At 44.7% G+C, this 23406-nt stretch overlaps 1 protein-coding gene across 5 annotated transcripts in view; it reads right to left on the bottom strand.

The window, feature by feature from the left end:
• LOC112225645 (zinc finger E-box-binding homeobox 2) overlaps positions 1 to 23406 on the bottom strand; it is a 75895-nt gene that overhangs the window by 6667 nt on the left and 45822 nt on the right. For 3 of the 5 annotated variants that reach the window (XM_042306670.1, XM_042306673.1, XM_042306671.1), the window contains 5 exons: positions 8870 to 9142; positions 6053 to 6121; positions 4268 to 4465; positions 3764 to 3978; positions 202 to 310 (listed from right to left, as the gene is read on the bottom strand). In XM_042306670.1, the coding sequence (XP_042162604.1) occupies positions 202 to 310; positions 3764 to 3978; positions 4268 to 4465; positions 6053 to 6121; positions 8870 to 9142 (864 nt within the window). Of the gene's footprint in view, positions 1 to 201; positions 311 to 3763; positions 3979 to 4267; positions 4466 to 6052; positions 6122 to 8869; positions 9143 to 14517; positions 14907 to 23406 lie in introns of those variants that run through there. The other 2 variants (XM_042306674.1, XM_042306672.1) reach the window with 2 other exon arrangements.

Here is a 23406-nt window from a genome sequence, read left to right as displayed (position 1 = left end):
TCCATATGGCGGAGTTAGTCAGTTATAAAACAGGTCTGAAACAGTGAGCTATTATAAAACAGAATGACTCATTTACTGACAGAGGCCAAAAAGGAACATTATCAATTTTACTCTTATGGCATGAGCCCTCTCTGTCATCTAGCCACAGTCACATGAATACATTTTAAAATGGTGGGCTGCTTGACTCATTTTAGTACCTACCGCTGTGAATGCGAAGATGCTCCTTCAAGTGATGCTTGTATTTGAAGGCTTTTCCACACTCAGTGCATTTGAACTTGCGATTGCCGGCCCCTTCACTCAGCAGCTGGGGCTGTGGAGGAGATAGAAAAGAGAGTTTTCACATCAGTGCCACCTAAACGTGTTGTGTAAGTGTGGGAGTCACAAATGAACCAGGCACTGGGCGAGATTTCAAGGTAGCTGGCCTTGAGAAGGAATGTAATGAATTTGTCGTAGCTTCAACGGTAGGCTACCTTGCAACACAATAACCCTCCGTCACAAACGTTAACTACATCTAACTGCATAAGTATTTTTGGGGGTTTTACATCTGAAATGGTTTAATAAAAATGATGAAGTGTGCAAGGAACTCATAAATCGATTTTGAGAATAGTGTGTGGGTTGAGTTTTTGTGTTCTGTTCAAAGGTAACTGTTTAGTGTAGGTGCATTTCCTGAAATTCAAATGAGTGCAGATAACAAATAAAAACAGCATGTAGAGAGATAAAGCCCCCACAAAGAACTTTATGAGAAAGATGTGGGAGGTTTTCATGGTACAATTTCAATGTCAAAAAATCCCTTTTCACTAATGCTTGCTGAAGAATCTATATATCGGTGTGTGTTATTGTGTTTGTGTATGTGTATGCGTGTATGTATGGCAGCAGGTGACATTTCAGGTTAGAGCATGTGATTAGAGTTAGACTACTGAATGTGGCTTGAAGGGGACTACATTGTGAAAATGCTAGCGATCTGAAAAAATGGGGCCAATGACTGATATGGTAGAACCTGCCTTCATAACCAAATGTGTGAACAATTACCCCATGCTAAAAATAAATTCCATTGCACACAGAGGATAATCAGAGTAGCACAATTCACATGTTTGCACCAATAGCACTCAGTAGCACTCAAATGGAAATCCCTCCACAGTCCGGTGCACTAAGGTAGCCTAGTCATAATGACCTTCCATAAGATCCTTTCTTTAACTCTTTTAACTGGAGAGGAAGTACAGAACTAAACAAACACTTAAAGTCATTTGAGGATTATGATACTCCAGATCACTGGGGGAAATACCATCTGCTCTTATTTAAGCCAGTCTGAAGGGGGGGGGGACTCCGGGAGGAAGGAGGGTGCTTATTTAAGGAAATCTGACTATTATCACCACTATAATTGGACAATTGTAATGATTCCACTGCTTATTTGCATGGTCCGTCATAAGAGACAGTTGTAGGTTCTGTTTTATGACAGAGACAAAGGCCTATACTTTTGGTTTTTGGTCTTTATGTTTACAAATTACTGGTTGTAAATGGTTGTACTTGTACTGATTCCCTGGTTAAAATCAAAATACAAAATTAAATACAACTTTATCCATCACACGAATTGGTAAACAACAGGTGTAGACTAACAATGAAAAGCTTACTGATGGGCCCAAACAACGCAGAGAGAAAGACAATAGAGAAATAGAAGACTGAAACACGTATTTAAAAAAAGTTATATTTAAATACACAATCAGTAACTGTCACACCCTGATCTGGTTCACCTGTCCTTGTGATTGTCTCCAGCCCCCTCCAGGTGTCGGTTATTATCCCCGGTGTATATATATCTCTGTGTTTCCTGTCTCTGTGCCAGTTCGTCTGGTTTGACAAGACAACCAGTGGTTTTCCTTGCGCCGATCTTTTCCAGTCTCTGTTTGTTTCTAGTCCTCCTGGTTTCAACCCTTGCCTGTCCTGACTCCGAACCCGCCTGCCTGACCACTCTGCGTTCTGACTACCAGCCTGCCTTTCCCCTTGTTCTGTTTTGGACTCGGATCTGATTTCTGACCCCTGCCTGGCCTGACCTCAAGACTGCCTATCGTCTGGTGCTGTTTGGACTCTGACCTGCTTTATGAACTCTCGCCTGTCCCCGACCTGCCTTTGCCTGCTCCCTTTGTTATAATAAATATCGTAGCTCTGCCATCTGCCTCGTGTTTGCATTTGGGTCTCGCCTTGTGCCCTTATAGTAACGATTACTAGGCTATATACACAGGGTACCAGTACCAAGTTGACTTGCAGGGGTATGAGGTATTTGAGGTAGACATGTACAAATAACTAGGAATAAAGTGACAGTGCTGCTACTGTTTATTATCTATCTATAAAACTGGTCCTTAATCAACGCTATGCTCAGTGAAAGAACTGCATATTGAACCATAGGAAATGGTCCAAATCTCTGCTACTATGTATGACTGCTCATTTCTAATCAAATCTGGTCCACTTCTAGCAACAGCTGATGTAAAAAGTCAGATGGCCTGAGGAAGGCAATATGCTAGCACATCCCACGCAGGCCTCACTAAAGGAAGACGCAACACAATGCAGCTGTGAACAAGCTGTGTGGGGGTCTGAGGCAGTGTGGGGGTCTGAGGCAGTGTGGGGGTCTGAGGCAGTGTGGGGGTCTGAAGCAGTGTGGGGGTCTGGGGCAGTGTGGGGGTCTGAAGCCGTGTGTGGGGGTCTGGGGCAGTGTGGGGGTCTGAAGTAGTGTGGGGGTCTGAAGCAGTGTGGGGGTCTGAAGCAGTGTGGGGGTCTGAAGCTGCGTGGGGTTCTGAAGTAACTTGTTTAATGTGAGAGGAGTAGAGGATGACAGGAAGAGGAAAGGAGAATACTAATTCACTCAAGAGAATATGATTCTTCATGCAGAAGAAAAGAGTATCCAGTCACCATGAGGAAGCCATTATAATTAACACAAATCTTAAAAGGGAAAATAAATGAGTGAAGGGCAGTGACCTAAAATGATACTGTGTGTTTCACCCAGATCGTTGGTCGACCCACACAACGACACAACAGTGTGAAGGAGATGAGATGAGGAAAGAAAATAGTAAAAGAAAAACAGAAAAACATCACCCCCCTGTCTGTCTGTCTGTCTGTCTGCCTGTCTGCCTGTCTGCCTGCCTGCCTGTCTGTCTGTCTGTCTGTCTGTCTGCCTGTCTGTCTGTCTGTCTGTCTGTCTGTCTGTCTGTCTGTCTGTCTGTCTGTCTGTCTGCCTGCCTGCCTGCCTGCCTGCCTGCCTGTCTGTGCCTGTCTGTCTGTCTGTCTGTCTGCTGTCTGTCTGTCTGTCTGTCTGTCTGCCTGCCTGCCTGCCTGCCTGCCTGCCTGCCTGTCTGTCTGTCTGTCTGTCTGTCTGCCTGCCTGCCTGCCTGCCTGCCTGCCTGTGCCTGTCTGTCTGTCTGTCTGTCTGTCTGTCTGTCTGTCTGTCTGTCTGTCTGTCTGCCTGCCTGCCTGCCTGCCTGCCTGCCTGCCTGCCTGTCTGTCTGTCTGCCTGTCTGTCTGCCTGCCTGCCTGCCTGTCTGCCTGTCTGCCTGCCTGCCTGTCTGTCTGCCTGCCTGTCCTGTCTGTCTGTCTGTCTGTCTGCCTGCCTGCCTGCCTGCCTGCCTGCCTGCCTGCCTGCCCTGTCTGTCTGTCTGTCTGTCTGTCTGTCTGTCTGTCTGCCTGCCTGTCTGTCTGTCTGTCTGTCTGTCTGTCTGTCTGTCTGTCTGTCTGTCTGTCTGTCTGTCTGTCTGTCTGTCTGTCTGTCTGTCTGTCTTACCTGATCGATCCCTGGCTTGTGCATGGCCATATGTCTCTCCAGCAGTGTTCGGTGTGAGAAGGTCTCGCTGCACAGTGGGCAGGGTATGCTCTCCTCATTCTTCTCATGGCGGTACTTGATGTGCTCCTTGAGCGATGTCAGCCGCTTGTAGCCCCGGTCGCAGTAAGGACAGGTCAACAGTTGGGTGAAAGCATCTGGAGTCCCAGGTGACAGTTCTGTATAGGGGAAAGGAGGAGGCGTTGTCATAAGGTCAGCCAGTAGACCTTGATGGGCAGTATGCCCAGGTTGTAAACAGAGGAAGTGCAACAAGCAACATGATTATCTCTGCTTCACAAAGACTCTATGTAAAGTCACCATCAGCTTACACTTGAACACAGACTACCCATAAAAGTCTGTCAGTAACACTATTGGGGACAAAGGCACAGGGTGGAAGGCCTTTAATGCAGCTTCTGAGACTGCAAATAGTCAGAGATTAACTGTCAAATGGATTTTATGGATTCTCACCGTTTTCGTTTTCGTCTTGCCCAATGGTTTCGGGAGTTCCGAGTCGTGTCACTTCCTCTGGGGCTTCTGGGTAAATGATGGCGGTGTCGCCACGCTGGAGGTATTCAGCGATGCTGGCCGAGAGGCCGTCACTCTCCTCCAGTTTACTACACTTAGTGAAGTAGTCGTCAAGCTCTGACACCCCATCCATTCCATTAACTGTATAAGATGAGGAGGAGGATGGAGAGGGGGAGGGGGAGGAGGAGGAGAGGGGGGAGGAGGAGGAGGAGAGGGGGAGGGGGAGGAGGAGGAGGGGGATGATGATGGAGAGGAGGAGGAGGAGATGTGGAGGAGGATGGAGAGGAGGAGGAGAGGGGCAGGAGGAGGAGAGGAGGAGGAGGATGGAGAGGGGAAGGAGGAGGAGGATATGAGAGGAGGAGGAGGAGGAGAGGGGGAGTTAGAGAAGAAGAGAGAGGAAGAAAAAGGAGAACATGAGAACATTGGTCGGTCTCCATTCTCCTTCCCCCATTTTGAGATGTGCTGCACAGCTACATTATATTGGCCACACAGGGAAACAGACTGGTCTCTAAATGTGATGAAGGACACTGGGGGAGGGAAGCATTAAGCCACTACTTAGAGGGGAGTATACATTTAAGTTACCGTTAATGATGCCATGTAATGGCCCCGACAAAGAAAAATAAGAGATAATTTCATCATTAAGTGATGTTCACAACCCATTTTAAAGCTTTTAGACATTTTAACTTAAATATTTCCTAGTGTAACGGGTAATTGGTTTAAGTTGCAATTAGATTTTCTGGTTTACAGATCTCACTTAGAATTCTCTCTCTATATAATTTAAAGCAGAGATTTGATTATGAGTAAGAAGATGTGAGGCTATATCTGCCAAACAGTCAGTGTAGGTGTAATGGTACATCAGGTGTCTAATGTATTCATCAGCTGATTTAACAAATCAGGGCAGTTAGTGTGGCTACATTTATTTCTCTTAGGATCAATACTGTTTGCTATTGGCTTATGTGTTGTGTGCAGCTGTGACACAGATACTGTGTACATTTTTGTTGTTGAAAATATCCTTAAAACGAAGGACACTGAACTGTCCCCAAGAGGCTTGGATCCCTTGAAGTTACTTTAGGCAAGATTGTGTTGATAAAAATGCTTAACTGCAAAGACATTGTGATTCACTGCCAGGACAAACTACAATTTTAAACCAATTTGAAAGTACATGAATCAAACAAATGAGATTTAGGTCAAAATTCAATTTTGTAGCTAGATGTGATTTGTGCTGCACTCTCACTCAACCTGCTAATGTTTGCTTTGCATTGTCTCTCGTGGCCCTTGACTGTGTGTATGTGTTTCCTATTAGGTATATCACCTGCAGCAAGGGGTTATAATCATGTCTCTTCCTAGTGTGTTATATATATATATTTTTTTTGCTTTTAGGGGGTAGATCAGTTTTAATATTGCAGATAGATTGTAGCTTCCATCAATGTATGTGTCTGCATCATTTCCAATCCCCCATATATTTTTTGGCAAATATATATATGGGGCCCCTGAGTGGCGCAGCGGTCTAAGGCAATACATCTCAGTGCCAGAGGCGTCACTACAGTCCCTGGTTCGATTGCAGGCTGTATCACAACCGGCCGTGATTGGGAGTCCCATAGGGCAGCACACATTTGCCCAGCGTCGTTAGGGTTTGGCCGGGGTAGGCCGTCATTGTAAATAAGAATTTATTCTTAACCGACTTCCCTAGTTAATAAATAAAAGTTCAATAAAGAGGGTGGAAGTCACCTGTACCACTTCCTACAGAGTGAAGAGACCCCTCTGGCCCCAAGGGATCATATTCATCCTTCCTTTCATCTATGAAGGAGAGGAGAAAAGGGCTCAAAATCAGACAATCAACTGTGGCTATCACAGCACTCAATAAACTGAAGTATGACCATAGTTTAACACTCGAGGCAAAGTCAACTGGAATGCACATGCTACCCTGACAATTCAGTTAAGTACCTCTTTCCATTCAGCCACGGCTTGTAATATGAATGTATTTTCCTGATAATGAGGGACAGGCAGGCGAGGGGTGTACATATACTGTGCCCATTGTGTTTGTTCCTCCTGGCCCCAGTCATGTGACTCCTCAACAGGAGTCACAAGAATCATACACTTTCCCTCTTCAAAGGAGGGATATACAACACCCCTGCCTGCAAGCTGCAGCAGGGGGGGGAACAGTCAGATTTTTCTCCCCCTCTTTCACTTACAGCAGGTTACTATTCAAAACTTCCTTCCTCATGAGCAATGTGTCATACAGGAACCTGATGCTGTGCCTTTTTAATACCAAAATAGTCTTGCTATGAGTCAAATGAGTCACAAGGTACTATGCACATCCTATTGAGAAAATGTTAACATAGGATCAATGTTTATAGTCGATTGGCAGCTACATTCAACAAAGGTAGAATGTATGGGAATTAGCAGGTAGCTGTCCTACTTCAATTTCTAAATATTGTGGATGAAAACTATTTTCTTTCTCATAATTCCAAGATGAAATGAAATCAAGAAACGAGGTCTCACACTTCTCCCCACAAAATGTTTCGCCCCAGCACCACGCAGATAAAATGGTGGTGCTGCATGTTTCAGAGAACAACTGCAAAAATGCATGCCTCTCCTGATGGGGAAAGCAAGTGTTGCTTCCCTTCGCCTCAACTTCAGAATCACTGCCAGACTTTACAGAATGAGTTTCATTCAGCCAACATGGGGCTTTTTGTGGGTTCCAGGCCTCAGAGTAAGGACAAAGACATGTGAGTCACGCCCTGTGTCTGTCGTAGAATCTAGACACTGTTCTCAAGTTTCATTCTATTTTCAGTAGGCCCCTCCTTCACTACACTTACAGTACTACTTGCACTGTATATGAAATCTGAAATATAAAATGGAGGCTCTTTGTGTTTTCACTCAGTCGTCTTTTTTTCCCTAGAGAGGCAGAGGCAAGATGGCGTGTACAGTAAATGAGCATTTCTGTTATTTTTGTGGTAAATCTTGATTCGATCCTTTGTGCATTCTCGATGTGACTCAGTACCTTGAAGTGACACCCGAGCATTTTACATCTGTTACCTGAGTGAAATGAATATAATAAATATGTGGGTTGTCTATCTCTCATCTTTCTTCAGTTTACATATAAATGTCAAATGCCAGTTGAATTCAAATCAAATTATTCGGCAAATAGCTAGGTTAGCATTAGCTATAATGGACTGTTGCAGATGTGCTAATCTGGCATTGATTTCTTTTTACAGCTTTCCTATAATGATCATGATAATAATGATTCTATACACATATGCTCCCCATATCAAGGCTCTTTTCATTTCCATTTCCTTTTTGGACCGGGTTCAAATTTTCTAAAACTATTTCCCAGTCCCTCATATTTCCCAATTCAGCAGCGCAGCTCACCACCAAGTCATTAACAGAGACGGATAGTCAACGCAGGTCCATTTAAAAAAAAAAAAAAACTGGGTGTCTCGCATGAGTTTTTCTCTGCACTCTGTATCTGTCAGGCGGCCACAGAATGGTGGGCCTATTAAGCATGTAAATGGACGTCATAAAGCTCCGAATTTCATTTAGGGATGTTAATGAGTCCTGCAAAAGCCTGGCTCCCTCTTTCACGATCCCGTTGGGCTTCTAATTAAAAGTATTTGTCTTTGCGGCCCTGGCGACACCAGTTGTCCTGTCACTGATGCAGATGAGTTGGAAGGAGAGGGGGGAATGGAGAGGGAGCAAAAGAGAAAGAGAGAGAGGGAGGGTTGACAGGTTTTACATGCGCTACTTGCTTATCATTGGTAGCTCTGCCTGTATGCGGGAGTTAGAGGCTCCGTTGGGCACAGCCCACTAAACTGAGTCTAATTATAAGAGTTACAATTATGGGTCAATAAGAATGAAAGGCTGGCTGTTTCACAGCGCTTCATATATTGAACTAAAATATTTTGACATTCTCCTCTGCCGAGACCTTGAGAGTATTGAACTGTTTGGAGTTGACTTTATTCATCTGAATGTATGTGAAACCAATGTGGAGACAATGCTTTTACCGAGCCAAGACAACAGAGAGACAAACATTGATGAGACAGTGCTTTAACAAAACCAAGACAAAAGAGAGAAGGAAAGAGGGGACAGAGAACGGTCAGAGGTCAGAGGTCCTAGAGGGTGTGAACAGTCATACAGAGATGAGTATGGGAGCGAGGGAGGTGGTTTTGCGATGTGAGTCTGTGAAGCAGCTAAAGTGCTGACTGTATTTCAGCAGCAACACGTCTCACTAGAATAGAGCACTGTGTTAATCTTTACAATCTCCTGTCAACCTCACAGAGATCCGGAAATTGAAAAAATAGACAGAGTAGAGAACAAAGCCATTTCCCAGGCTCCAACTATTTCAGCAGAAACTGAAGAGGTGAATATACTGTATTATTATGAGTTCTGTAATTGCTATACATAAGTGAGGTGTGTTGATTGATTTACTGTCAAAGCACTTTGTAAAAAAAGGCTAATTTTAAAAAAAGGGTTATATAAATGCATTGGATTGATATAGGCTACTGATTTATATTTTGCAGGTGTTGACCTGATCAGATCACTCACCAGTCCCATTGAGGTGTCTGTGTTGGTTGTCTCCCAGGCGGCAGGCGTGGTGGTGGCTCTGCCGCCCGTCCCCGCCCTCTGATCCCTCTGTTCCACCCCTGTAGGACAGCAGGGCGTGGCCCACCCTGGGTGATTTCTCCAGGTTCGGCACGCTGCCTCCAGCAGGGATACCACCCTCCTCCCCATTGGTCAGGCCATTCTCCTCTGAGAGCAGCTTCTTGTCATCCTCGTCTGTCTCAGAGCTCATCTCCACCTCATTCTCATATGTCAGCACTGCAAGACACAAACAAAGAGACCCTGTTAGGTTTCTAAAACAACATCCGCCTAACTCGGTTCTGATGGTAGGAAGGAGAAAGTCGCATTCCTGCTTTGAATAGTTTGGGGAGCTTTTTATACAGACCAGACAACCTAGGAACCAAATGGACAGCTTATAATATTACATCCCTGAACCTTGATAAAAAATGTAAATCAGGCTGAACTCAAGGGCCTTCCCGGTAACCTAGAAATATGTCCACTTTGGTGGAGATGAAAAATACTCTGATAAAGGTGCATGAGAAAAGCAGACATAGGCCCAAAAGAAGAAGAGGGAGGAAATACTGTAACAAAATGTAAAAGCCATGACATCATGGGAACTAGGCGCAGGAAAAGGGGCCCTCAGGGATAGAAAATAGAGCACAATGTTCAGGTTCATTTTGAGTTCTGTGTATGCCTAATAAAGCAATATTTCGCAAAGCTTTCATGCACCTTATCTCTGGAGGGCGCTGCCAACTCCACATAGCGAATGGGAAGTGGCTTAAAATGATGTGTTTTTGAAGTCAATTGCTTGTTTGGGGATATTATTTGGTTCCCCTCAACAGTTTTTGGAAACCATAAACCTTTTTACATCCCAACGGCATTCCATTCCCGCACACGTTCCCATGGAAGAGAATGAAAAATATTTAGTTTTTTTATTTTACTTTTCCCCTTTGGGTACATGGAGATTAGGCATTGCATATCTGTTCATAATATGATCTTTGTCTGACTGTATGGTTCGGCACTTGCCTCCTGGACAACTGCACAACAGGTGCAAATGAAAAAGGGTAAGCACGGTGGGGTGGGCTGAAATCTGCTGACCCGGGCTGAATTCCAAGAGCAGCAGAGGGGGGGTGTAGGGCGTGGGACAAAACCCTCTTTAATAAGAGGTGTGACCACAAGGATTTAAGGGGAGTTCAGACAGGGTAATGCCCTCTCCGATCAAAAAAGAAAAGAAAGAGAGATGGAGAGAAAGAAAAGGCTGAAAAGTGAGACGTGAAAACACATTGTGTGGTCTAGGTATATGTTGGATATAATATGATTTCATTTAACAGCTTAACCTCGCGCTCACCCTCCCTTCTTTAGTCCCGCCACTACAGCAACAGCAGTGGATTTGCCTTTTCGCTGAATGCAATATATGACCCTTTTAAAAAAATGTATTCTGAGCTAAGAGCAGTTTGGGAAAGACCAGTGAAAAGACCAGCTAGCATCCTATCCACTTAAGAAATTGTGTTTTTGCCATCTAGACTTTGAGCGTGTTATGATGCCACAGACAATATGTAGGCACATTTCCTTTAGGAAAGGACATTATTCAACTAATTTCTTCCTGGAAGAAGAGAGAGAAAGATGCTTCCCATTCCTAGAATAACTCACCGGCCAACAAAGATAAATGTTTGCGGGGAAAAACCCGAAGACGACTGTTTGTTTGTTACTTTACTTATGTTGCTCAGATACTTGGCCAGTGTGTGGCTGATTTGTATCTGTGTTGCGGTGGGCGGTAGGCAGACGAAGAAAATTCAGTAACCTCCCAAACAAAAGCAATTCATTGAACTGTTTGTCTCCATGGTCACATGGTCTAGTAGTGTGGCAGATGTTACAGGACTAAAGCTACAGGCTAAAGGATACAGAGCCTGGTTCCTCTCTAGGTTTCTTCCTAGGTTTTGGCCTTTCTAGGGAGTTTTTCCTCGCCACGTGCTTCTACATCTGCATTGCTTGCTGTTTGGAGTTTTAGGCTGGGTTTCTGTATAGCACTTTGTGAAAAGGGCTTTATAAATACATTTGATTGATTGATACAGGCTGGGATCTCAGTTGCTGTGTGTCTCTAAATCAATAGATCTGGTTGGAAATGATTTTAGACATGCTACCTATACGTACAAGCTGCCATTACTCTTGATGGTAGTTAGCAAACCATTTTCTGTAGGTTTGAGTTAGGATAAAGCAAGTTATATTAACTCTGCCACAGAGAGAGCCAGGGAGTGAGTGTGCTTTGTCTCCGGTGACATCTTTGATGGAGCGCCACCCTTCGCTCCATCTTGTCGCACCTCCATTGTGTGTGGAACGCCGCCGTTCCGACCTGCTGAACTCACAGAGATCCATTGTCTCCGCCCGTCACCTATCCATCGATCGATTCATTGTGCTCATTCAAGGATCCCGAAACAAAGCAGCAACAACGCTTGCTATTTTCATCAGACCGCTCTCTCTCTCTGCCTCTCCCGCTCTCTGTCCCTCTCTCACTGCCTCTCTCTCGCTCCCTCTGCTGCTCTCTCTCCCTCTCTCCCACTCTCTATGCCTCTCTCTCTCCCCCTCTCTTTCTGCCTCTCTGTCTCCCCCTCTCTCTCTCCCTCGCTCTCTCTGCTACTCTCTCCCTCTCTCTCTCTGCTTCTCTCTCTCTGCTTCTCCCTCTCTCTCTCCCTCTCTCTGTCTACCTCTCTCCCTCTCTGTCCCTCTCTCTCTATTTTCTCTCCATCTCTCTCCCTCTCTGTGTCTGCCTCTCACTCTCCCTCTCTTACTCAGCTCCCCTGAATGAGACATGAGCTCCGAGTCAAACTTTTGGGAGTCTCTAAATAATCTTAATTTAACCATTCACCTATTTCTTTAAAAGGAAGTGGTTATTTTGAAAATAAAAGCACCCCCACCTCTCTATAATGGTTTAACCCATTTATTTATACATGGCTGCACAAACCGTCTCCCTGTCCATGAATGGTGCAAATTCTATAGAGGAGGTGCTGTCCACTCAGTAGTGCTGAATTTCAGCCTTAACTGAGCTCACTTAAAAGCATAGATTTTCCAAAATAGCCTATTAGTTTAATCCAATTCATTAGATTTATCCGTTATTTTATCATTGTTTGCTTTTCTCAGTCAGCTGTTAAGAGCGCTAATTTCTTTGTTTTTCAGGTGTGTGTGGGTATAGGTGTTCTCCATGGCCACAAGAAGTCAACCATCTATTTAACTTTATTTAACTTTCTATTTAACTTTATTTAACTTTCTATTTAACTTCATTATTTTCTATCAAAATGTGTTTTCTTTCCTGGATCAGCTGATGATGGTCGACTACATCACTAGACAACTAGACATCAACGCGCATCCAATCCATCCAGCTAGATTTTCGAGTTCCCAGTTGTTTTGTTACGCGAGATAAGTAGTTTTTTCTGAAACCTGTGTGTGTTCATATTGTGTAAAATTGCCTCGGCTGAGATGGTAGGCTACCAGCAGTGGTTGCAAGCCTAGTGGAGGGTAAATACAGGTAAACACTATTTACCCACTTTTTTCAGAAATTTGCATTGAAAGTATAGGGAGCGTACATTTTTTTCACCACGACCCGCAATCAGAGTTTAGCCTCTTTATTTAACACACTAGGCTAGATCACTGGCTACAAGTAGGCCTATTTCAAGCTCATGGTAATACACACTGTATCCCAGGCTAGTAAATGAACTGTGTGTTAAGGTGACTGACCATGACGTTTTTTCCTGTGACACTTCCGGCCTCAATTTCATGTGTTCCGACTACAAAGACAGTCAATTTGTCAGCAAGACGAAATCACCGAACGGCATAAGAAACACGTTATGGTGTTTTGTTAACAGATGTTAATTTACATTCATCAAATGTCGCAAGAGCACACGCAGTGCACTGTTTGGATGCTGGAGTTATTTCGGAGTGGATGAACATGCACAGGTAGCCTACATTTTTTTAAGTGATTTTTTTTGACAGTCAGATAATATAAGGTCATTCATTTCTACTGTTACGCGACATCTTTACTATTTGTCCCATAAAAAAAGAGACCCTCCCCCCGTAAGCAGCGTTCCAAGCCGTGCTGCGTTGGCTGTCACAGACACACCTACGCCTGCTAACAGTTCCATCTGAAAATGATCACTGAGTCTCCATCAGAATATCATGTTCATGTTGCTGTCCGAATCATCTCTTGTATTTATCTCAACTCAAACATTATTTCCCCTTGCTTCCAGCCTAGCATTTAGTTTGGTACAGCAGGGGGTTAATATAAGCCTGGCATTTAGTTTGGTACAGCAGGGGGTTAATATAAGCCTAGTATTTAGTTTGGTACAGCAGGGGGTTAATATAAGCCTAGTATTTAGTTTGGTACAGCATGGGGTTAATATAAGCCTAGTATTTAGTTTGGTACAGCGGGTTTAATATAAGCCTAGTATTTAGTTTGGTACAGCATGGGGTTAATATAAGCCTATCATTTAGTTTGGTACAGCAGGGGTTAATATAAGCCTAGTATTTAGTTTAAGCCTAGTATTTAGTTTGGTACAGCAGGGGGTTAATATAAGCCTAGTATTTAGTTTGGTACAGCAGGGGGTTCATATAAGTTCTAATATGTTCTGTGTCTGAACTCAGAAACAATGTTTCACTTTAGAATTGTGATCTCTGTAATAAGTTAGTACCGTACATAGAGTGAACGGTGCCCAGAGGAGACAACTTTTTTTTGAGCAAGTCAAAATCACGCATCAACGTCAATTATCATGGACATATCCAAGTAAAAATCCCAATTGAATGAAAGCTCTAACAAACAAAAAATGCAGCTAGGTTCATTGTTTGACGTGACTGAGTTAGCTGAAGTTGGCGAGCTAGCTAGTGACACGAACATTAGCTGTCCAACCTGCATAGCAACCAATTTGTTTAGAATGGACGACCTGACCTGTTGCATAGCAACTATGCAACAAGAATTAATGACTCGCTCGCGTCTGTAGCAACATGACCAAAATAACTAACAACCAGATTTTGGTCCGGACTATATTTTCTGGTGGAAGAATAAAATTGTATGAATTGACTTTTTTAACGTTTTAATTAAAATATATAATTCATTGTTTAAAAAAAAAAAAACGTCAGGCTGAACAACGCCATTTACCTGTGATTGTATTCATGATACAGCACAGCCTCTTGTGGCTTATTTAAGCAATGAGGCATGAGGGCGTGTGGTGTATGGCCAATATACCACGGCTAAGGGCTGTTCCTATGCGTGACGCATCACGGAGTGCCCGGACACAGCCCTTAGCTGTGGTATATTGGCCATACACCACAAGCCTCCGAGGTGCCTTATTGCTATTATAAACTGGTTATCAAAGTAATTAGAGCAATAAAAATAAATGTTTTGTCATACCCATGGTATACGGTCGGATTTACAATGGCTGTCAGCCAATCAGTATTCAGGGCTCTAACCACCCAGTTTAAAATACTTAAATAAACCCCATCATAATTTGAATACAGTACAAATCCACTAAATCCTATGTAACAGACATCCCAGTATCAAGACTATTAGCTACAACTGTTTGTTTCAATATGAGCTAAATGCCTTTGAGGAGCTTGTAAATGTGCTAACTAACAGGTGCATACCATACCTGCCACATATCATATTAATTCCGTAAAAGATAACCCTGTCCACATCATCGCCTGTCCCACAGCACGTCCTCAGGCTCTGCAGAGACCACACCTGCCCTCTCCTCTCCTGAGGGAGGCTTCCTTCCTCGTCGTCCATTTTAAACAGCCCCGCAGTTCAACAGACACATCAGGCAGAGCCCTTGCATATGCCATGAGGCGCTAGTATCTACTCCATACAGTCTCTTTCTCTCTATCTGTCTTCCTTTCTCTGTGCGGCTCTTCCATGAAAAAAGCCATATTTGATATGTGTTTGATATGATCATAAAAATAAATAGCCATGTTTCAGGTCTACTGCTGGCTCCAGGTGATCCGCTCTCCTGTCTCTCCTGTCTGCCGCTACCACTGCCTGGATAATGAGAGATGAGGTGGAAGCTACCGGAGGAAAACTGCTCTCTCTGTTCTACCTCTCTCTCTTTTCTCTCTCTCTCTCTCCCTCTGCCTGTGAGCGGTGCAGATCACCTGAGCGAACAACTGGAGGGGAAAGGGGAGGGGAAGGTGGAGGGGCAGGTGAGGGGGAGAGGGTGGGGGAGGGGGATGGGGAGGGGCAGGTGAGGGGGAGAGGGAGGGGGGGGGGTGAGGGGCAGGTGAGGGGGGGAGAGGGAGGGGGATGGGGAGGGGCAGGTGAGGGGGAGAGGGAGGGGGGATAAGGGGGAAGGTGGAGGGGCAGGTGAGGGGAGGGGCGGGGAGGGGGAGAGGGAGGGGGAGGGGCAGGTGAGGGGGCGGGGTGGGGGAGGGGAAGGTGAGGGGGAGGGGAGTGAGTAGGTCTGGAAGCGTGGTCTGAACACTGTGGAAATGAGGTGTCTGCCTTAGCTACTGCAGGCTGGAAGTGGTCCAACATCCATCTAATGATAATCCCAGGCAGACAGGTAGGGATTTTCCACACACAGGGAGGTGGGAAATAAAGGTGTAATATTATTTCCTGAGAATGTTACATGGAAATAGCCTACAGTATGAATGATTTGCCATAATACCGTAACAACTCTCAGGGAAGTGAAATGTAGATGTTTCCCATATAGTAGCTGTTGCATTGTTTATCAGCTGGAAAAGTAGGCAGGAGGCTTTACAAGATGTGTGGTGTGTGTGTGTGTGTGTGTGTGTGTGTGTGTGTGTGTGTGTGTGTGTGTGTGTGTGTGTGTGTGTGTGTGTGTGTGTGTGTGTGTGTGTGTGTGTGTGTGTGTGTGTGTGTGTGTGTGTGTGTGTGTGTGTGTGTGTGTGTGTGTGTGTGTGTGTGTGTGAACGTCAGGGGTATAACAGGCAGGAGGAATGGGGTGGTTCCACTGAGCCAGTGCCTGCCGTGAGGCAGAAACAGTAGCCTGCCTCTAATTGAATTAAACTCCCATTTATCTAGGGGTCCTGAGCTGGAATTTATCTAGGGGTCCTGAGCTGGAATTTATCTAGGGGTCCTGACTTGGAGAAAAGGAGAGAGAAATAAGAAAGAAAGAGCAAGAGAAAGATTTACTCCGGCACCCAGACGGCCCACCTTTCCCCTTACTCCCTCCCGGCTTTTCTCCCTCCCTGCTTTACTCTCTCCCTCCTTTCTTCCCTCCCTCCTTTCCTCCCTCCCTCCTTTCCTCCCTCCTTCCTTTCCTCTCTCCTTCCTTTCCTCCCTCCTTCCTTTCCTCCCTCCCTCATTTCCTCCCTCTCTCCTTTCCTCCCTCCCTCCTTTCCTCCCTCCTTCCTTTCCTCCCTCCTTCCTTTCCTCCCTCCCTCCTTCCTTTCCTCCCTCCCTCATTTCCTCCCTCTCTCCTTTCCTCTCTCCTTCCTTTCCTCTCTCCTTCCTTTCCTCCCTCCTTCCTTTACTCCCTCCCTCCTTTCCTCCCTCCCTCATTTCCTCCCTCTCTCCTTTCCTCTCTCCTTCCTTTCCTCTCTCCTTCCTTTCCTCCCTCCTTCCTTTACTCCCTCCCTCCCTCCTTTCCTCCCTCCCTCATTTCCTCCCTCTCTCCTTTCCTCTCTCCCTCCTTTCCTCCCTCCTTCCTTTACTCCCTCCTTCCTTTCCTCCCTCCCTCCCTCCTTTCCTCCCTCCTTCCTTTCCCCCTCCTTGCTTTCTCTCTCCCTCCTTTCCTCCCTCCCTCCTTTCCTCCCTCCTTCCTCTCTTCTATTCCTCCTTTCCTCCCTCCTTCCTTTACTCCCTCCTTCCTTTCCCCCTCCCTCATTTCCTCCCTCCCTCCTTTCCTCTCTCCTTCCTTCCTTTCCTATCTCCTTTCCTCCTTCCCTCCTTTCCTCTTTCCTTGCCTCCTTTCCTCTTTCCCTCCTTTCCTCTCTCCCGCCCTCGTTTCCTCCCTCCCGTTACGCAGCCATCTGTGGCCTGCCTGAGCACATGTCAATCCTCTAGATAAATGTTCAAGGCCCCTACCGGCCCCTTACCATCTCCCTACAAGCTCCCTACCGGATCCCTACCGGATCCATACCGGCCCCCTCACACACACTTACACAAACAGATTTAGACATGCATAGCGTACACACAAAAAGCCCAATAGTCTTCCTTTGCATAGCCTATTCACAAGACTGGAGGAAGTTAAAGATAGAAAACTCTCAAAATGGTTCCTTCACATGGTGGCTGAAGGAAAGCCAAAGCCTTTAGAAACAAAGGCCAAATCAGACAGAAGGGTGATGTCCTCACACGGAAAGGATTACAAGAAAAATACAAAGGAGTGACTGATGATCAACCCACATGAGCAGATGAAAGAGAAAATAAGAGGCAGAGTAAAGAGTACTGAGTACAGAGGGAGGATTTAGTTTGATCATTCTGTAGAGTCATGGACTACTGTACATAGATATTTATTCCTGTTTGGAGTGAATACGGGTCAATTAATATGCAAATGTGGGATCAATTGTGTAGTAGTCAGCCACCTCCTGTGTGATTCTATCTGGCCAGTCCGTCTCTAGCTGTATAGAGCTGTTACAGCACCACAAACACACACAAACACATCACAGTCTTTTCTCAGAACAAACAACGCTACCGGTTACAAACCTGGACTGAAACTAATGCCCTATGAAAGGCAGCCATTCTGCACATATACTTTACACCGTTGGGTCTTTAAACAATTCCTTTGTTCTGTAATAAACTGCCAAAATAACTGCCACGATCAATTTGGGCTTTTCATTTGCTCTGTGGTTGACCTGAATTCACTTAACTAAATGGATTTTGCTCTTGGCTGCAGGTTAGCCATCGATTTCACGCTAATGCTATTTTTAGTATGACGATGAGGTGCTCCATATTTTCCATTGATTTCAGCTGAAAAACAAACCCAATAGGACAAATTATCCTTGTTTTGAGTGCATCTATATATTAAATCGAGCCCAGACTCTCTCTCTCTAAATCTATGACTCTATCTCTCACTATATGTATATATATATATATATATATATATATATATATATATTGTATATATACATTACCAGTCAAACGTTTGGACACACCTACTCAATCCAGCGTTTTTTATTTATGTTTACTCTTTCCTACATTGTAGAATAGTAGTGAAGACATCAAAACCATGAAATAACACAAATGGAATCATGTCGTAACCAATAAAGTGTAAAAAATTCATTTGTGGAATTTCTGTCCTTAATGCATTTGAGCCAATCAGTTGTGTTGTGACAAGGTAGGGGTGGTATACAGAAGATAGCACTACTTGGTAAAAGACCAAGTCCATATTATGGCAAGAACAAGAACTTTGAATGTTTCTTCAAGTAAAGTCACAAACACCATCAAGCGCTATTGTAAGGTTCTGTATTTATTTTCTTAGTCAACCTTGTGTTCTGTTTCATTGTGTTCTTGAACGTAGCCCTGTCTTTCATTTTTGTTCAATGTTTTCACCTGTTTTAGTTAATCACTTGGTCTCATCAGCTCCTTATTTAGTTCAGTTCATTACTGTTTTGCCTTTGTGAGGCATTGTTCATTTTGACTCTACTAAGCCTTTTCCAAGCTCGTTTGTGAGAACCAGCTATAGCCTTCAGTCCTAGTTTTGATTCACCTGCCTGGTTGCCTACCTGTGTATGATCATTATCTGCCTGTGACCACGATTCCTTCTGCGAAGGCGAAATAAACACCTGCCGCGCTCTGCGCGTGAATCTATACATTTTTCTCCCTAAGTATTCATTAAAGCTATGATGAAACTGGCTCTCATGAGGACCGCCACAGGAAAGAAAGACCCAGAGTTACCTCTGCTGCAGAGGATAAGTTCATTAGAATTAACTGCATCTCAGATTGCAGCCCAAATAAATGCTTCACGGAGTTCCAAGTAACAGACACATCTCAACATCAACTGTTCAGAGGAGACTCGGAAATCGGCCCTTCATGGTCAAACTGCTGCAAAGAAACTACTACAAAAGGACACCAATAAGAAGAAGAGACTTGCTTGGGCCAAGAAACATGAGCAATGAACATTAGACCAGTGGAAATATGTCCTTTGGTCTGTTGAGTTCAAATTTGAGATTGTTGGTTCCAACCGCGGTATCTTTGTGAGATGCAGAGTAGGTGAACGGATGATCTCTGCATATGTGGTTCCCACCCACCAAGGAGGAGGAGGTGTGATGGGGTGTGGGTGCTTTGCTGGTGACATTGTCTGTGATTTATTTAGAATTCAAGGCACACTTAACCAGCATGGCTACCACAGTATTCTGCAGTGATACGCCATCCCATCTGGTTTTCACTTCGTGGGACTATCATTTGTTTTCAACAGGACAATGACCCAACACACCTCCAGGCTGTGTAAGTGCTATTTGACCAAGTTAGGAGAGTGATGGAGTGCTACTTCAGATGACCTGGCCTCTACAATCACCCGACCTCAACCCAATTGAGATGGTTTGGGATGAGTTAGACCGCAGAGTGAAGAAAAAGCAGCCAACAAGTGCTCAGCATATGTGGGAACTCCTTCAAGACTGTTGGAAAAGCATTATTCATGAAGCTGGTTGAGAGAATGAAAAGAGTGTGAAAAGCTGTCATCAAGGAAAAGTGTGGCTACTTTGAAGAATCTAATATATAAATATATTTTGATTTGTTAAAAAAAAAAAAACTTCCTACATGATTCTGTATTCTGTTTTGAATTCTTCACTGTCATTCTACAATGTAGAAAATAGTAAAAATAAAGAAAATCCCATGAATGTGTAGGTGTGTCCAAACTTTTGACTGGTACTGTATATATCTAGATTGTGACTTGTTACTTGTTCTTATACTGAGGCTAAATGTGATTTTCACCTTTGTGGCGCAGATGGCACCAGAAGGGGCCATTAGAACATTAGGAGAGTTTTAAACCATGTTTCACAATCACATTTCCAGGCGGAGGAAGGAGGAGTGGTAATTCTGCCTGATCTGATTGGCATGTTAAAACAAGGCCCTGCTGTCAGAGTGGCAAGTCAAGACAAAATAACACACATAGTAGTCATCGCTCTACTCGGCTCTGCTCTGCTATCAATGTAGGTAGTCTTGTTTGTGCAAAGTTTAAATCTCACAGAGACTCGTAAATATTGAGGAGCTGTTTAATTTAATTAACATGACCTTTTTGGAATGTTGGAGCTGCAGTTAAATCCTACACAAGAGCAATATTTTCATAAACCCTGGAAATTATGTTTGTTATCCTACCTTTTATATTATTTGTAGCCTAATAAGAGACCTATCCCTTTCACTCTCTCTCTTCTCACACACACACACACACACACACACACACACACACACACACACACACACACACACACACACACACACACACACACAGAGGAAGATGGTGACAGCAGCAATGCGTGTCTAACTTTGTGTTGCAGGTTGTGGTGATGGTCTGTGCCTGGTTGGTCCCTGTCCTCTCTCTCCTGCTGAGCCTCTGTTCAGACTCCACTTCTTCCCTGCCATCATCAATTGCAATCAATCGATCAAATGTATTTATAAAGCCCTTTTTTTTTTTTTTTTTTTTTTTTTTTTACATCAGCCAATAACTGTTATGGGGAGCTTTGTTGATCACACTCACGGTGGTGTGTGTGTGTGTGTGTGTGTGTGTGTGTGTGTGTGTGTGTGTGTGTGTGTGTGTGTTTATTGGTGAGACACTAGAGTAGAAAATAAATTACCTGGGCTAAATATATGCACATTTGGATGAATACATGTAATCAGTGTGAAATGAATTTATCTGAAGCTGATTAAGAGCATTAATAAATGTTTCCACAGTGCTGGTGCCATCTGATAGTGCCTTACTCTTCCTGTCAGATGTATTAGGCTGCTACAATAACATAAGGTGCTGTTGGTATAGATTACTATTAGCTCTTTTGTTATCCTTCATGAAAAGCTAAGCAAACCTAAATTGCAATTAAGTACTGCCCCAGAGTACTTTGTTAGCTGTTTTATGTCTCATTGTGAGTGACGAGGGAGAGAAAGACAGAGAGATAAAGAGAGACAGAGACAGAGAAAGAGAGAGAGAGAGAGAGAGAGCGAGAGAGCGAGAGAGAGAGAGAGAGAGCGAGAGAGAGACAGAGAGAGAGCGAGAGAGAGAGAGAGAGAGAGAGAGAGAGAGAAAGAGAGAGGCAGAGAGAGGGGAGAGAGAGAGAGAGAGAGAGAGAGAGAGAGAGAGAGAGCACTAGGCATGAGGAGCATCTCTGGTCTGGTCTGTGGTAACTGCAGTCATACCATGCCAGTGACCAGCTGGCAGTGTAGGCAGCATTCATTCAAAGATGTCTGTGTGTGTGTGTGTGTGTGTGTGTGTGTGTGTGTATGCACATTTGCATGCGTGTGTGTTTACCCGCATGAGTGATAGTAATTGCCCACTATTGAGCAACAGCAAATGAATCCCAGCAGCTCTTTCACATGTTGATGACACATCTGCTCTCCTCCTCCTCCCACCCTCACACACATATACCATGCCAGGATCCATGTCACCTGAATAACATCCCCACAAGGTACAAAACAAGAAAGCAGGCTTCCCTTCTGTCCCCTAACCCCCTAGCAATCCCCAAAGGCTCTGTGGCCTATGAACTCTCTGAGAGGTTACATCCACTAGGCCACATCCACTAGGCCACATCCACTAGGCCACATCCACTAGGCCACATCCACTAGGCTACAACCACTAGGCCACATCCACTAGGCCACATCCACTAGGCCACATCCACTAGGCCACAACCACTAGGCCACATCCACTAGGCCACATCCACTAGGACACATCCACTAGGCTACAACCACTAGGCCACATCCACTAGGCTACAACCACTAGGCCACATCCACTAGGCTACATCCACTAGGCTACAACCACACTGTAATGTTATCTGTCAGTTAACCTGGCCAGGATATCTGTTGTCAAAGAGATACAACAGCTCACATCTATAACCAAAGGGATTTAGGGCATCTGTGCATGTCTTTTAGTCAGGGGCTGAATGAGTGTGTGTGAGTTCTTAGGATACCTGGAAAGGTGATAATTAGAGCAAGTGGATAATTAGGCTGCAGCTTACGCCACTCAAATAGGGATCTGGCTCGCACGCTGCTAAGCTATGGAATCCCCTTGTACCCTAAACACACACACACACACAAACACACACAAGGCCTGTACAAGCCATTAACAATGCTCCAGGACGGACGATTATGAGCTTAGCTGCAGTGAATATTTGAAGCACCATTGTTCCTGCCACTTTCTCTGGGAGACCATGAAGACTATAAAAACTTGCCTTTTCCACTTGGGGGTTCCTCCGGGGCGAGAACCGCGGATCAAATTATCATCCCAGATAGAAGTCGTATCAACTCCGTCGACCCCGTAACTCAGGCATCGTCATGAGCATGGCTACAGACTCGAGACCAAGGTGGGGGTTGGGCGGCGGGGCGTTGTGGAATCACAGGACAGGGACACGCATTAACTACGACCTCTTCTGCTCTAATGTGAAAACATAAAGTAGTTCGGTGAGCACTAGGAGTCACAGAACGTTTAGAAATAACTATAGAATGAGCAGCGTTGCTGGGGGACTTTTAGGGCCTATCAACTACTGTGTATTTCTTATGAAAGTCAAGATGACCCGGCTCCTTGTGGAGATGTCTGGGCACGCTTAACCTGATCATTTCTCAACTATGCAGATGGAGAATCTAAGAATGGAGAAAATCTCTGCGGAGAAGGAGGCTTTAGGAGAGAGCAGGGCAGTAGCGTTGCCGTTGGTTTCCATAGCCAGCCAACCTGTTGGCAGCTAGGGCTATCATTATGGCTGCCATACCCAGCCTTTCCCCGATGCGGTCCACCATTTTGAAAACAAAAAGGAGAGTAGCTCTGTAATTCAACCTGACTGGTTCTGTTTTCTTCAAATTCAACAGCCTGTGAACAGTCTTTCTGGGAATGGGGAGGTTTGGGGTGCTGCTCTCAACTTCAAACATGCAACAAACAAAAAAATGTCTCAGAGCTCCCTATTAAAAGGGAGACCATGGCTGTGCTTTCTCTTGTAGGTGGCTCCTTATTTCTGAGGAGAGCCCCTTTGAGTAACACTAAACCTCACCAGGGTTTAGAGAAACTGACCGACGCTGGTGGTCCTTTACAGTCTGACAAAGGCAACAAATTAGCCCCTCGCAGATAGAGGAGTGTGAAAACATCAGAGAGAGAAAGAGAAGTGTATTTTGCCGCACTGTTTTGTTATTTTCTGTTATGATCTATTTCTTGTACCGCCTAGTTTCACCCTGGCGTGTTTTAGTCTCTATGTGTGTGTTCTTGTCAGCCCTGCTGCCTTGTGTGCAAGGTGTGAAAAAGTGAGTTCCTCTTTGAACATCTCACGGGATGACTGCTATGTAGCACAAAACACTTCTGAGGGGAGCTTAATCAGGTTTTGGCACCTTGAGCTGGTCTGGCTGTTCTAGAGGGAGCATTAACTGTGGTTCCCCTCGCTCCTTTGCTTCATACCAC

The sequence above is a fragment of the Oncorhynchus tshawytscha genome, linkage group LG26 (genome assembly GCF_018296145.1).
Source record: "Oncorhynchus tshawytscha isolate Ot180627B linkage group LG26, Otsh_v2.0, whole genome shotgun sequence".
Classification (NCBI taxonomy): Eukaryota; Metazoa; Chordata; class Actinopteri; order Salmoniformes; family Salmonidae; genus Oncorhynchus; species Oncorhynchus tshawytscha.
The sequence above is the reverse complement of the archived record's forward strand: the minus strand, read 5'-3'. Positions and strand labels throughout refer to the sequence as shown.